This window comes from Cicer arietinum, chromosome 1, assembly GCF_000331145.2.
Source record: "Cicer arietinum cultivar CDC Frontier isolate Library 1 chromosome 1, Cicar.CDCFrontier_v2.0, whole genome shotgun sequence".
NCBI lineage: Eukaryota > Viridiplantae > Streptophyta > Magnoliopsida > Fabales > Fabaceae > Cicer > Cicer arietinum.
This window is the reverse complement of record NC_021160.2, coordinates 51,790,048-51,804,601: the sequence shown is the minus strand read 5'-3', so window position 1 is coordinate 51,804,601 and position 14,554 is coordinate 51,790,048. Positions and strand designations below refer to the sequence as shown.

At 31.5% G+C, this 14,554-nt stretch overlaps 4 protein-coding genes across 5 annotated transcripts in view; 3 read left to right on the top strand and 1 right to left on the bottom strand.

Moving 5' to 3' along the window:
• LOC101493456 (outer envelope protein 80, chloroplastic) overlaps positions 1–515 on the bottom strand; it is an 8,147-nt gene extending 7,632 nt beyond the window's left edge. The window contains exon 1 of the mRNA XM_073366800.1: positions 1–515. Coding sequence (XP_073222901.1) covers positions 1–354 — 354 coding nt within the window. The 5' untranslated portion in view covers positions 355–515.
• A 3,852-nt stretch (positions 516–4,367) lies between these two features.
• On the top strand, positions 4,368–6,630 carry LOC101493778 (uncharacterized). Of its 2 annotated transcripts, none has more exons than XM_027332243.2 (2): positions 4,368–4,596; positions 5,125–6,630. In XM_027332243.2, the coding sequence occupies exon 2, from the start codon at positions 5,241–5,243 to the stop codon at positions 6,444–6,446; it is 1,206 nt and encodes a 401-aa protein (XP_027188044.1). In that variant the 5' UTR covers positions 4,368–4,596; positions 5,125–5,240; the 3' UTR covers positions 6,447–6,630. The 2 variants fall into 2 exon arrangements, with proteins under 2 accessions (XP_027188044.1, XP_004486956.1); XM_004486899.4 differs by having other exon boundaries at positions 4,834–6,630.
• A 1,537-nt stretch (positions 6,631–8,167) lies between these two features.
• LOC101494308 (ADP,ATP carrier protein, mitochondrial-like) lies at positions 8,168–11,456 on the top strand. Its single transcript, XM_004486901.4, has 4 exons — positions 8,168–8,495; positions 9,906–10,344; positions 10,452–10,823; positions 10,898–11,456. Exons 2-4 carry the CDS (start codon positions 9,925–9,927, stop codon positions 11,192–11,194), a joined length of 1,089 nt encoding a protein of 362 aa, XP_004486958.1. The 5' UTR covers positions 8,168–8,495; positions 9,906–9,924; the 3' UTR covers positions 11,195–11,456.
• A 1,161-nt stretch (positions 11,457–12,617) lies between these two features.
• LOC101494619 (uncharacterized) lies at positions 12,618–14,517 on the top strand. The gene has a single exon (XM_004486902.4). The coding sequence runs from the start codon at positions 12,760–12,762 to the stop codon at positions 14,266–14,268; it is 1,509 nt and encodes a 502-aa protein (XP_004486959.1). The 5' UTR covers positions 12,618–12,759; the 3' UTR covers positions 14,269–14,517.
• The last annotated feature ends 37 nt before the right edge of the window (positions 14,518–14,554 follow it).

Genomic DNA, 14,554 nt, shown 5'->3' with positions numbered 1-14,554 from the left:
GTCTTTTCTTTCGAGTTCTTCGCCATCTTTGTTTCGAACCAACACTTCACTGATTAGAACTCGCTCTTCGTTCTGTCGAGTTTTCAGTTGAGTCTCCTCCGCCGGTGAAAGTGACGGCGCTCTCTTCTCGTCAGTGAGGGACAACGTCGCCGAACATAGAGAATGCGATTTTCGAAAAACCGTACGAGTTAACTCGGTTGAGTGAGTTTTGAACGAGTTAATGAGTTGAGAAAACGAGTTAGTAGCGTTTAAGAAGTGAGAACGTGCAGTTTTGAAAGGAGTGTTTAGGGGTTTGGAAGGAAGAGGGATTTTGATTGAAGAAGAAATGAAGCGAATATCGTCGTTTCGAGGCATTGTAGTGGAATCTGGGTGTCGTTTTGAAGATACAATTTCAATATGGAATGAGCGAAGTGCAGCGGTTGCCTTGCCACGGCTGAAGCTGCTTCGTTAACCGCTTTCCGGTTTTCCGACGAAGTTTTTCATGCTCAAAAAAAAGTGGGCCATTGGGCTTTGCATTAGTCTGTCTTAAATTAACTTTGGGCTAAGCTTTGACTGGCCCATATTAGCCCATTTTAACGCTGGTGTAGTAGAGTCCCCAGGATTTCTAAAATCACTTTGATTTTTGCCTTTGGGAAAATGCACTCGTTTTGGGGGGAAACTCATAAAAAGTGCACAAAAGTTGATCCAATCATGCACCGGAATACAATAAATTTGTATGTTAATTATGTAAGACCTTAAAAAAACCATTGCAAAAAATTATCATATTTGCTTGACACATGCTGCACACCGGTAATTTTATAAAATGGTTGCAAAATACTTGTACATGGCAAGATGACAAGTTTTTATTAGATCACATTGTAAAATTATTTTATATTATCAGTACATAATAATTACTTTTCATTTATAAAGTTAATGGTGATTTTAATCCCTAAAATATGAAACCAATTTACATTTAAAGTTTTTTTAATAAAGTAGTATATGAGTCAACATCTATTTAATAAATTAATTAAATAAAAACACTAATAGTTATCAAATTATTAAATTAAATAAATTCAACAAATTCTACTATTATACAACACTGTTTCTTGGTCTCCCTGATTTTCTATTGTTTTGTTTTAGGTTTTCTTCAAAATTTGAATAATGATGCAGGTACCTTTTATTTTCTTTTTTTGAATTTTCATTTGTAAAAATTAGGATTGATATTTTAGTAATTTCAGGTTAGGGATTTTGTAGAAAGAAATAGGGAAAAGAAACAAGAAGAAGAAAAAAAATTCTCTTTTGACTTAATTTAATTATTTTACCCATAAAATTCTGAAATTATTTATTTTAATAATTATTAATGTTTTATTTAATTAATTTATTTAATAAATAATGACTCTGATGTCATGCTATTAAAAAAAATATTACTCTGTATATCACTTAATCGTATTTAGATGGATGATGTGAGTCTCGACTAAAAATAAAAAAATGAAATGGTAGAAATAAAATCTAAAAAAAATATTTTTATAGATACTAAAATTAAATTGGTCTTATATTGTAACGACAAAAATTAGTATTAACCCTAATTTATATACACAATTAATATATATATATATATATATATATATATATTGTTTACACCATCAAATAATTTATTAAATAATGATTCATATGTCATGCCATTAAAAAAATATATGACTTTATATGTCACCTAATTGTATTTGGATGGATGGTGTGAACGTGAACTAAAAATGAACAAATGTGAAATGGTATAAATGAAATTTAAAAAAAAATTGTATAGATACTAAAATCAAATTGGTCTCTTATTGTAAGGAAGAAAATTAGTATTAGCCCTAATTTATATACACAATTAATATACATATAGTTTACACCATCAAATAATTATAACAATTTATATGATTAGAAATACTTAACTATTTCAAAGTCACACAAATAAATTATTATAATTTGGTATCTAAATTTGATTAATTGTATTATTTTTAATATCTAAATTTCGATAATATGGTGCATAGAAATTTTAGTAAAAGAAATATACATATAATATATTCATGCTAAGTTTATTATCGTATTTAAAAAATAAAAAATCGTTAGGTTGATTGTAATGGCTTGAATTAGTTTAGAATCACGTCCAAAATAATGAATGAGATTTTTTTAAATTAAAAACAGTGAATTAGACTAGAAAAGTATATAAATAGTTTTATTTGACTAAAACACAAATAAAATTCAATCTAGCTACAATAATGTCACTTCACCACTTTTGGACCAAAAAATTGATTTCGAACAAAAATGCAGCTATATGATATTTGAGGGCCAAAAAGTTAGATTTTTAAAAAGAAACTATCTTTGTGAACATAATAAAATAGTAGTAAGACTAAAAATACAACTAAGCTAAATTGTTTTTACTAAAATTGTTAAAATGTGGTTGAATTTAACATGATCAACTGTTAAAAAACAAAGGCACCTTAAGGACTTTTTAATTGAGTTTATGTACCCCTGTATCATTTTAGATCAGTCAATTAATTTATATATATATATATATATACTGTAAATAATTTTTATAATGGTAATTAATTATAATTGTAATAAAATTAAAAATATTTAATTTTAATTATAATTATAATTATTTAAACACATCGATGATTGATTGTCGACGGTATAAAGTATTTTACATTAATTATATATAATAATTGAATTATTTATCTAAAAAAATTAATGCATAGTAATTAAATCTTTAATTAAATTTTTATAAACCAATATTTTATCTACTCTCATAAGCAAATAAATTAAAATTTCTTTACATTATGGTGTGACGATGTTTATTTTTTTTCATCATGATACAATTTGCTGCAGTATTTTTAGTGGCAAATAATTCATTTTTAGTATATATATTAATCAATTCATTTTAAATCTTAATAATAAAATAGTGATAATAAATTTGATTGTATTTGACGCGAATAAAGACTAATAATTGTTGATAAAATAAATTCTTATGGAAAATCTGAATTTTTTATCATTCTTCACAAATTTAGAGACTAAGGAATAACATATGTTGAAGAATTGATATATAAAATATTTTTGTTATATAGGGTCCTAATTTTACTAAAAAGATAAAAAGTTCTATATTTTTGGATATATTTAACTATAAAATTCCAATAATTTTATAAATTTAGAATTAAAGGCCTAGAGTTCTATATTTTTACTATATAACTTTTTTATACTGTAAAAATAAAATTTTAATGACTTTGAAATTTTAGAGTCATGTGTGGTCGTACATCCTAAACATTATTAGAGCCGACGTTGATACACATTTTAAATTTCTCAATTTTATATATCATTTATCATCACATGTTGATGAGACATGCAAAGAATACATATATTTGATATGAGTTAATATCAACAACAACAAAAAAATGTAAATTAACGAGATTAAAAACCACAAATTTTGTATTATTCTTGCTCATAAGTCAAGATGGATCCAAGACATAAAGATACATAAATAAAGTAAATTCACATACCAGACATTTAAAAGTCTTGTAATAGATTTTAATAAAATTATTAAATTTTTTATGAAAACTATTTTCTATAGACATTTTACACTAAAAAATAATTTATTAAATTAAAGATATCTTAATATGGGTATTTAGGATACTCAATAATAATAAAAATTGTATTGAAAATTGTGATTTTTTATTTATTTAAATTTGTACATTTTTTTAATATATAATTACTATTTGTGAAATCTAACATGTTAGTGTGACCTATAAAATTAATATAATCAATTTAATTATATATTAAATCAATTAATTTAAAATTTACAAAACTATTAATTATAAATAAGATTCTATTATTTTAAAATTTAAAAAATAATTAAATATGAGACTTCTTTAAGTACATAATTATTTGACATAATTGCAGTTTTGGTCCTCTGTTTTAGCTGAATCACGAAAGTAATCCCCTCATTTTGTTTATCCCGAGTTTTGGTCCCCAAACAGAATTTTAGTTCAAAACTTCATGAAATTTCATTTTTTTTTGCATTTATTTAAGTCGCACCATGCATTAAGTTCTCATTTGCAACAACTGTACATGAAATATATGATCATAAATGGTGTAGTACGACTTTAAAAAAAGAAAATTTCATCAAATTTTGGACTAAAATTCTGTTCGGGGACCAAAACTGGGGAGAAATAAAATGTGAGGACTACTTTCGCGATTCAGCTAAAATAGAGGGACCAAAACTGCAATTAAGTCTAATTATTTTGGAGGTTTGTTCATTAAATAAGAAATTACGTTGTTTGTTATAATAAAAAAATTTGTACAGTTATTTTTCATTGACTTAATTGTTAATGTAATTTTGATTGAAATTAAACGAAGAACATTCCAATACATCATGATTCATGAATTTGAAACTTTTTTCTGAACAAAAAAACATTTTTTTTTTAATAACAGCACCTGGATGATGTGAATGCGGCAAAAGCAGAACATGTATGAGAGAATTGGTGACAAAATCAAAAGTAGAAGAAAACGCCCAACACTCTCTCTTTCGCTAATTCTACCGTTGTTCTTCACTCTCCACTATTTTTTATTTATCATCAAAAGGTAAAGCTCAAAACGAGATCTATACGTTATCTATCTCATAAATCAAATTAAATCATTATATTTATATCTATCTGCTTGACTTACGTAAATCGCAGTATATCATTCATTATTGATTATTACTCGTTAATGTCTTCAGTTATTAGATATTTCCGGATTCTGCGCTCTTTTCATTTATTTCTTTTGTTTTTAAAATCACATGCTGAACAAAATGTTTCTTTATTTTATTTTTTATTTCAGTTTTCCTGGTGGTCTCAATCAAGTATAATCAATTATATAGTGTTCTCATCACATTCCAATTCAAATTTGGGAGTTAGGGTTTCAGTATTGTGTTGATATACTGTTCTCATTACTATCCAATTCTAATTTAGGAATTAGGGTTTCAGAATTGTGTATATATAATGTTGTCATCACAATTCAAATTTGGGAATTAGGGTTTGTGAATTGTGTTGATATACTGTTTTCAGCACAATCCAATTCAAATTTGGGAATTTGGGTTTTTGAATTGTGTTCCAATTATGAATGGTTCAGGTTTGGGTGCTGGGTTTTTGTCTGGTCCTAGTGGGGGTATTTTGGACCTGGAATCTCCATTTCACAGGCACCAACAGACTCAATTGGGCCATCCAAATGTAACTGGTCAACACCATATGAATATCATGACTGGTCTGGAAAATGATAACCGAATTGGCCTAATTGAAGTGAAAAACTTGAACGCGGCGTTGAGTTTTGGTAAAGGCAAGGCGATTGCAGAAGATGACTTGAGCGAAGATGATGAGCATGGTTATGCAGAAGATGGGAATTGCGAGAATTTCGACGGTGGCAAAGGTAAAAAGGGGTCACCTTGGCAGAGGATGAAGTGGACGGACAATGTGGTTGGTCTTCTTATAGCTGTGGTGAGTTGTGTTGGTGATGATGGCACAATTGGTGGTGTCGATGGTGTCAAAAGGAAATCAGGGGTTTTACAGAAGAAGGGTAAGTGGAAAACTGTTTCCAAGATAATGATAAGTAAAGGTTGTCATGTGTCGCCGCAACAGTGTGAGGACAAATTCAATGACTTGAATAAGAGGTATAAGAGATTGAATGAGATACTTGGAAGGGGAACTTGTTGTCAAGTGGTTGAAAATCCTGCACTAATGGATTCAATGCCCAACCTTACTGCTAAGTCCAAGGATGATGTTAGAAAGATATTGAGCTCAAAACACTTGTTTTATAAAGAGATGTGTGCATACCATAATGGGCAAAGGATACCAAATAGCCATGATCTTGACTTACACAGTTATTCATTAGAACACGGGAAGGACTCGAGAGATAATGATGGATCTGAGGATGAAGATGAGGATAACAATGAAAGCGAGGATGATGAGTTGGATAATGAAATTAATATTAATGCACATGGGCATGGAGGTAGGATGGAAGAAGTCTATGATAGAAATAAATTAAGTGAGGAAGATGGCCACTTTTGGCCACGATCTGTTGCTATGGAGAAACTTGAGGTTGAAATGGCAAGGGTTTTTCAAGACCCCGCAATGTCACCGTGGGAGCGAAGAGAGTGGATTAAGGTACAGCTGTTGCAGCTTCAAGAGCAAAATGTCGGCTACCAAGTCAGGGCTCTTGAACTTCAGAAACAGCGGTTTAAGTGGTTAAGATATTGCAGCAAAAAGGACCGGGAGCTGGAGAAGCTAAGGATGGAGAACAAGAGAATGAAATTGGAAAATGAACGCAGAATCTTGAAACTGAAGCAGAGAGAACTCGAGGCAGACGTCAGTAGGGCTGAGGTGTCCTTAGACCCTTCCTCCATTGGTATCAACAGGCCACAAGGAAGGGAACATATCAATTTGGGTAGACCGCAGTAGCTCCCAGATATGATCGATCATCATTGCTTACACAATGTATGAAATGTAACTCTTTTGTTTATGATGATGTTTCATAATAATTTGTTAAAACACTTAGACTAACTTAGCGGGTTATATATATAATCTATATAATTACGTATAGAAGTTATTGGCTTTAAACATCAATGCTATATTTATTTGTTCTTGGGTTGTTAGTTATATGGTTGAGAGGTGAGTTTTCTAGACATTTGCCCTAAGCTACTAGTTGCGTGCTTCACCTCATTTGATGATTATAAATTTTAGGCTGGTGAGTTTTATATGTTACTAGAATTGGAATGATGTCTATCTAATGCACTTGAACATTTATTGGTCATCTTAATTGATGTGGTTTTAAGTTTCATGTTAGATTATGTTAGATTCTCTCCATTCCCCTCATTATTTTTCCTCTTTATAACTAAAGTTTCGGGGTGTATAGAGAATATTTAGACATCACCATATGTCACACAGTCGCATTTATATTTCAAAATTTACAGTAAAGAGGAAATTGAGAGAATGAGAAATAGGGATATTTCAAAATTTATAGTAAAGAGGAAATTGAGAGAATGAGAAATAGGGATGATTCGTTCATGTCTCACATGCCTGAATTTTTAGAATAAGGATATTTATTTTTTTAGTTGAGTATAATGTCATGATTTAAACACATCGAAGTATAAAGGTTGATATATTTTTACTTATTCGTATAATGTAATGTATTAAACAACTATCCCAGATATTCCCAGTTTGTATATGCCTTTTTTGGTTGTGTTTTTGATAGTTTTTTCATTTTTTCCTTAACACCACCTCTACTCCTATGTGGCTTCAACAAATTTGTGTAACTATGTTGAGGAAGCTGACTATGCAATGAAAGATTGCACATTGGTCGCCGATTCTCCCATGCATGCACTTTTGCAAACTACAACCAAGATGAGACACCATCAATATTGACGACAAAGTTAGTGACAAAACACTCTTCAACCCCAGATTCGTCCTCTATCAAACCTAACATATATTACACATGATTTTAATGAATTTGTTTGTGATGTTATCAATATCGACACTCTTCTAATCAAAAAGTTTCAAATGAGCTAGTTTAATGTGATGAAAGACTATAGTTTTTCAAAGTTAAATCTTATCTTTTAAGCATTAACAAATAGTGAATCGCATCCTTACTTGGGAGGACTTGAATATGTTTATTAAGTGACATTTTTTTTAAATGAGTAAGAATATTATTATTATTTTTCTTTATTTGGATAAAATATGTTATGATTTCAAGGCATCAAAATACTAAGGTGGATATGTTTTTACTTATTACGTCTTTTTCCAACTAAATGATTGAAATGGCAAGAACATCAAGATACTTTGATAAATTTAACGAATTTCAACTAGGTGTGGGTCTAGTCGTGCAGCCATAATTTTATAAGTGTCCACTTAAGATTTGACAGGTTAAAGACTGCCAACTAATTTTTTTTTTTGTTACTTTAAACTGCCACCTTCTTTTTCCAAATGAATTCTACATTTGAAAATTAAGAGCAGCCAAACTTGTTAAAAGTCAAATAAGTCTCTATCTGTATAAACAGAACAATTAAATGCTTACCAGTCGTGTTAAAATAAAGTTAAATTATTTTAATTTAAATTGAAAATAACTTATAAATATATAATAAATTGTTTTTATAAATTCTTCTAAATAGTATCACAAATACTATGTCGCGAAATAATTTCAAATAAGTCAATTCAAATAGAGTTTAATCCCGATTAGATTATTTGAACAAGGAAAAGTCTGAAATTTTCATGGAACTTTCGTTTCCATTTTCTTGGAAGTAGGAACTAATTTTGTAGCATCCATTTACTATTCTATTCTAAGAAGTAAATTCAACTTTTTGCAGCATCCCAGTAGAAGGATGAACAATATCACATATAAGTTTTCTTTATAATCAAAAAAGGATTGCACGTCTCAAAGAGTTCATAAGATCTTAATATCTTTTATTCATTTTCCAGAAGCCAAGCCAAACATACAATCAATCTTTCAATCAGGTCTGGCTTTTATTTTTCTATTTCTTTTCTATAAACATGTTTATGTTGACTTACATGTTAGCTTCTGTTTATTTGGATCCATTTTGTTTGTGTAAGACTATATTTTTGCCTGATTCTATTACTAATTGATTTTTTGTGTGTTTTATCTCCATAATTTAAATATCGACCAATATTTTAGAAATGGTGCTGGCGGACCTTGAGATCATGGTTCAATACTTTTAAACTGTTCGAATAGAGAGAAAATTACGATCGAACTGTTCAACTATTTAGTTCAACCGATTTAAGTGTTCTGTTTGGTTTTTAAAAACCACAACAAGTACGATTCAAAATTCAACCGATCCAATTGTTCAGTTCGATTTTTAAAACATTAGTATTAACTTTTTTCATATACATTCAAGAGGTGTTATTTCACTTTTTTCAAATTGAAATTTGAAAAGTGATACATATGATGGCGTCCCTTCTAGTAATTATGTGAACATGCATCTCGTAAGGCTGGTTAACAAAAATATATATGATGAACAATTTCGAATATGTTAGAATTTAAGTATGAGTGATAGTTTCATATCAACTAATAATTGAGGTAACAAAATATATACAAGAGAGGTAATTAATATATTTTATGATTTTGAACATAGATATAATGTCCAAATCTTCTAATAGTTTATGTCTTTAGTATGTTGTTACTTGGAATGCTTCCCTAACTCTCCGATATAATAGTATTATTCGAGTTCCCAAATATAAACTAAAATATCACATATTTGGTAGTCTCAATATAAGGAAAATCTAACTCATTTAACCATATTTTATACTATTATTCTTAAAATACTCTTCAATAAAACAAGTTCTCACACAAAATTAAATAAAAAGAAAGAATAGTTTGGAAAATGCAATTATTATTTTTTATTAGACCAAGAAAATTAAATGAGATTAATCATATTCTTAATATGCATGTAGTTAATTAATTACTTTTGCTTATAATTGATACATCAGAAATTACTAAATTATGTGCATACATCGTGACATATATGTTACTGAAAGTTTGTTTTTAACTTTTAGTAAGTTAGGTGGCTGACTTATTTTAAAGGAGAAAATTTCACATTTGAGCATTTGATTCAAGTAGAGTAGTTGGACTCAATACACTATGATTGGTATAAAATTAACAGTGCATAGAATATTCAGTCACATCTTTGGAATTTTAAGCACCTGATTGATGAATGTGTTGCTATTTGAGAACTGTCTCTTTTCTTGTTCTTGTTAAAAATGAACAGAAGCTGTCAATTAGCTGTTTAAATGTTAACATTTGTAATTCAATGTTTACTCTTGATTTCTCAAACATCCTACCTCTTCATTATTTCATTAATTAAAGTCCATTGAATGGCCTAACATAATTTTTTTTTGTGCAATTTGCAGTAAGTGAATAATAACAGTAATGATGGCTGATAGGAACCAACACCCAACATTGACACAAAAGTTTGTTACAACTTCCTATGGAGGTTTGGAAAGACATGTTCTGTTTAATCAAAAAATTTCATCAAAAAACTACACAAATGCAGGGTTGCAGCAGTATTATCCTGTGTTTGTTCCTTCTCCATCAGAGAAAAACTTTGCAAGCTTTGCAACTGATTTTCTCATGGGTGGAGTTTCTGCTGCAGTTTCAAAATCTGCAGCTGCTCCTATTGAACGTGTGAAGCTTCTGATTCAAAATCAAGATGAGATGATAAAGGCGGGGCGGCTTTCCGAACCATATAAGGGAATTGGAGAATGTTTTAGTAGAACAATCAAAGATGAAGGATTTGCTTCACTTTGGAGAGGAAACACTGTCAATGTTATCCGTTACTTCCCAACACAGGTTTCTCAACTCATTTCTCTTTATACTTTTATTTGATATGATTTTAATCTTTTTTGGCTGTATTAATTAATTAGGCCAATGTCTAAGTGAAAAAAAATATTTTGCAGGCTTTCAACTTTGCATTCAAAGACTACTTTAAGAAGCTATTTAACTTCAAGCAAGATAAGGATGGATATTGGAAATGGCTTGCAGGTAATGTGGCATCTGGTGCTGCAGCAGGAGCTTCATCTTCAGTATTTGTTTACTCGTTGGATTACGCTCGAACACGCCTTGCGAGTGATGCGAAGACAACGAAGAAAGGTGGAGAGAGGCAATTCAATGGCCTTATTGATGTGTACAAGAAGACATTAAAATCAGATGGTATTGCTGGTCTTTATCGTGGATTCAATGTTTCAATTGTTGGAATCATGGTTTACCGTGGTTTGTATTTTGGAATGTATGATTCTTTTAAGCCAATCCTCTTAGTAGGAAACTTACAGGTGAGACTCAAGACATTTCTTTTCTTTATAAGTAAATTTGTAGCTCTTAACATATTTGTTTTACTAAATTTCAGGATAGTTTTGTTGCTAGCTTTGCTCTAGGATGGCTAGTTACAGTTGGTGCTAGTGTTGCATCTTATCCTTTAGACACTGTTCGTAGAAGAATGATGATGACATCAGGTGAAGCTGTCAAGTACAAGAGTTCTTTTGATGCTTTCTCACAAATTGTGAAAACTGAAGGTCCAAAATCTCTTTTCAAAGGTGCTGGTGCTAACATTCTTCGAGCTGTTGCTGGTGCTGGTGTTCTTGCAAGCTATGATAAACTTCAGGTTCTTCTGCTTGGAAACAAATATGGTTCTGGTGGAGCTTAATTAATTATCAACAAGAAGCATAAGATGATGATGAAAAAGCCAACAAATAAATCAGTTTAGATTGTTTCTTTGGAGAAAAATAATCCCCTTTTTCAATATATTATGTATATGTGGTTTGCTGAAATTTTCTTCGATTTTATTGGTTTAATAGTAAATTATTGGCAAAAAATAGATAATGTTGTATTATTGGTATTGTAAAATAACAAACGACACATTTAAAATATAAAATGGATGAAGTATATAAATTTTGATCAATAATAAAGAGCATGTTTATTTTATATTAAAGAGTATGTTTGATTTTACAGTCGACTATTGTGAAGTTGCATAATTTCTGATTGAGATATAATACCGACATTAGTATAGCATTATCAAAATCGTTGAATTGCAAATTGACAGTCGAAACTCATTACAATGTGAAATTCTATGAATGTACAACTGCCGCGAATTTAGATCTTTAATATAAATAATATTATCGTTTTAGTTTTACTAATTCGAAAATTACTTTACATTCAATGTAAACTCATTTTTTTTTTAAAAAATAATAACATATGACAAAATTTGTGGAATTCCTCTCATTTTTAATAATGAATAAGTTCACTGCAACCTATGAAACATATGTTCCGATGTACACACAAACACAAATATCATGTTGTTACTTTTAAAAAATATAAGATAACGACACCAACACCGATATAATTATTTATTTATTTATCGAAACTAAATAAAATATGAATAATATCTTTAAAATATCTAAATTGAAAATTTTTATCACACAAAAATTCTTAAACAAATTCCGATGATTTTCACTTTCATTCATCTATCTATTATGTCAAAAAGCTAAAAATATTGTAATGAAATTTAATGTCTTCAATTCTTTATGAATCATTTCAATTTTGACACATCTTTAACCACATAAAAGTGTCTTAAAAAGTATTCAAGAAATAGCTAAGGTATGTGAGGGAAAAAAAAATTTTTAAACATTATTTGAATAATCTAAGTATCGAACATCAACATGTCGAAGACACTAAAACACAATTAATCTCATATGTGTGCTTCATAGATTGTATTCCTTAAAATTTATAAATTATTTTTAAAATTTATAAATTATTTGCACAAATTCAATAATCACATTCAACTCATTTTTCATAATCATTAGTTCTCTAAAAGTAAATGAAAATAACCATAGTTGGCTATTACGCTCTTTTTATCAGAATTTGATCCAACCTAACAAGTGCTTAAATCCAGCCATGAGATTACCAACCCTCTTCCTTGACTGTTAATTTCCGTTCTATATTGCGAGATTGAGAAATATGAACTCACTTAGTGGAGAACCAATACTTTCAAGTAAATCTTCAACTTGAAATATAAAAATGCTTTAAAAAAAAGAGTAGTGGTGCAGCATACATATAATTTAAATTGTAAGTCAAAACTGTTTATGCATTTACAAAGAGATGTTATAGGTGCACAATTGTGAAGAAGCCAAGACTATATAAAGGGGTGAATCGCACTTAAACTTTCAAAACAAACATATTTCAAAGAGAAAGCAGCTGCAACATTGATAAAAGATGGGAACTCCACTCATCTTTGCAATGGCATTTTGCCTAATAGCTATGAGCATTAATATTAATGCTGCTGCTGATAAACCTTATTATGAATCCCACCCAAATTACTACTATCCACCACCACCTCCAAAGCATGCAGAATATCCACAATCAGGATACACACATTCAAAATTACACTCACACTACCATCACAAATTAACTCCATCATATACATACAAATCTCCACCCCCACCTTCTCCTTCACCACCTCCGCCTTATGCCTACAAGTCACCACCTCCAAAGCATGGAGAGTATCCACAATCATCGTACGCACACGCAAAATCACAGTCACCCTACCATCACAAATTAACTCCATCATATACATACAAATCTCCACCCCCACCTTCACCTTCACCACCTCCTCCTTATGTCTATAAGTCACCACCTCCTCCATCTCCCTCACCACCGCCTCCATATGTTTACAAGTCACCACCTCCTCCATCTCCCTCACCTCCTCCACCGTATGTCTACAAATCTCCTCCACCTCCATCACCATATATCTACAAGTCTCCCCCCCCTCCATCACCACCTCCTTCGTATGTCTACAAGTCTCCACCACCGCCATCTCCTTCTCCTCCACCACCGCCATCTCCTGCTCCTCCACCACCGTATGTCTACAAGTCTCCACCACCGCCGTCTCTTTCGCCACCTCCTCCATATGTTTACAAGTCTCCACCACCACCATCTCCTTCTCCTCCTCCACCATACGTTTATAAGTCTCCACCACCGCCATCTCCTTCACCACCTCCTCCCTATGCTTACAAGTCTCCACCACCACCTTCCCCTTCGCCTCCACCACCATATGTCTACAAATCTCCACCGCCGCCATCTCCGTCACCACCACCGCCGTATATTTACAAATCTCCTCCTCCACCATCTCCTTCACCGCCTCCTCCATATGTGTACAAGTCTCCACCTCCACCTTCTCATTATGTCCGCAAACATCCACGTTATCATGTTCCCCACCTCTATAACTCTCCACCACCTCCTCCACCATATGTCTACAAATCTCCACCACCACCATCGCCATCACCACCACCACCGTATATTTACAAGTCTCCTCCTCCACCATCTCCTTCACCGCCTCCTCCATATGTGTACAAGTCTCCACCTCCACCTTCTCCTTTGCCGGCATATATTCATAAATCGCCTTCACCTTCTCATTATGTCCGCAAGCATCCACCTTATCATCTTCCCCACCTCTATAACTCTCCACCACCTCCTCCACCATATGTTTACAAATCTCCACCACCGCCATCCCCATCGCCACCACCACCGTATATTTACAAGTCTCCTCCTCCACCATCTCCTTCACCGCCTCCTCCATATGTGTACAAGTCTCCACCTCCACCTTCTCCTTTGCCGGCATATATTCATAAATCGCCTTCACCTTCTCATTATGTCCGCAAGCATCCACCTTATCATCTTCCCCGCCTCTATAACTCTCCACCACCTCCTCCAAGAGTCTATTGATGCAGTTTGTTCAATAAAATCATGCCATACATTATGGCAATTTACAATTTATATTCCTTAATATCAGGGTCTACATCAAAGAGCCTTGTTATAAATGTAGCCCTGTTCTGTCGTTGACTCAAAAGTTTGTTTTGTTCCTAAACATTATTCATAATATATATTAGATATTGTAATTGTTGTTAAGTTTCTACTTCTGTATTTCTATGATATGATGCCCTTCTCCTTTGAAATGAAATTTTTATTTAATAATGTTTTTTCCCATAAAAGTTTAATCTAATGCAAACAT

Bases quoted from the DNA above. Each gene is read 5' to 3' on its own strand.
- LOC101493778 (XM_004486899.4), top strand. From the start codon at position 5,112: ATGAATGGTTCAGGTTTGGGTGCTGGGTTTTTGTCTGGTCCTAGTGGG.
- LOC101494308 (XM_004486901.4), top strand. From the start codon at position 9,925: ATGATGGCTGATAGGAACCAACACCCAACATTGACACAAAAGTTTGTT. The intron at 10,345-10,451 runs GTTTCTCAACTC...AATATTTTGCAG, and splicing joins TCCGTTACTTCCCAACACAG to GCTTTCAACTTTGCATTCAA. The intron at 10,824-10,897 runs GTGAGACTCAAG...ACTAAATTTCAG, and splicing joins TCTTAGTAGGAAACTTACAG to GATAGTTTTGTTGCTAGCTT.
- LOC101494619 (XM_004486902.4), top strand. From the start codon at position 12,760: ATGGGAACTCCACTCATCTTTGCAATGGCATTTTGCCTAATAGCTATG.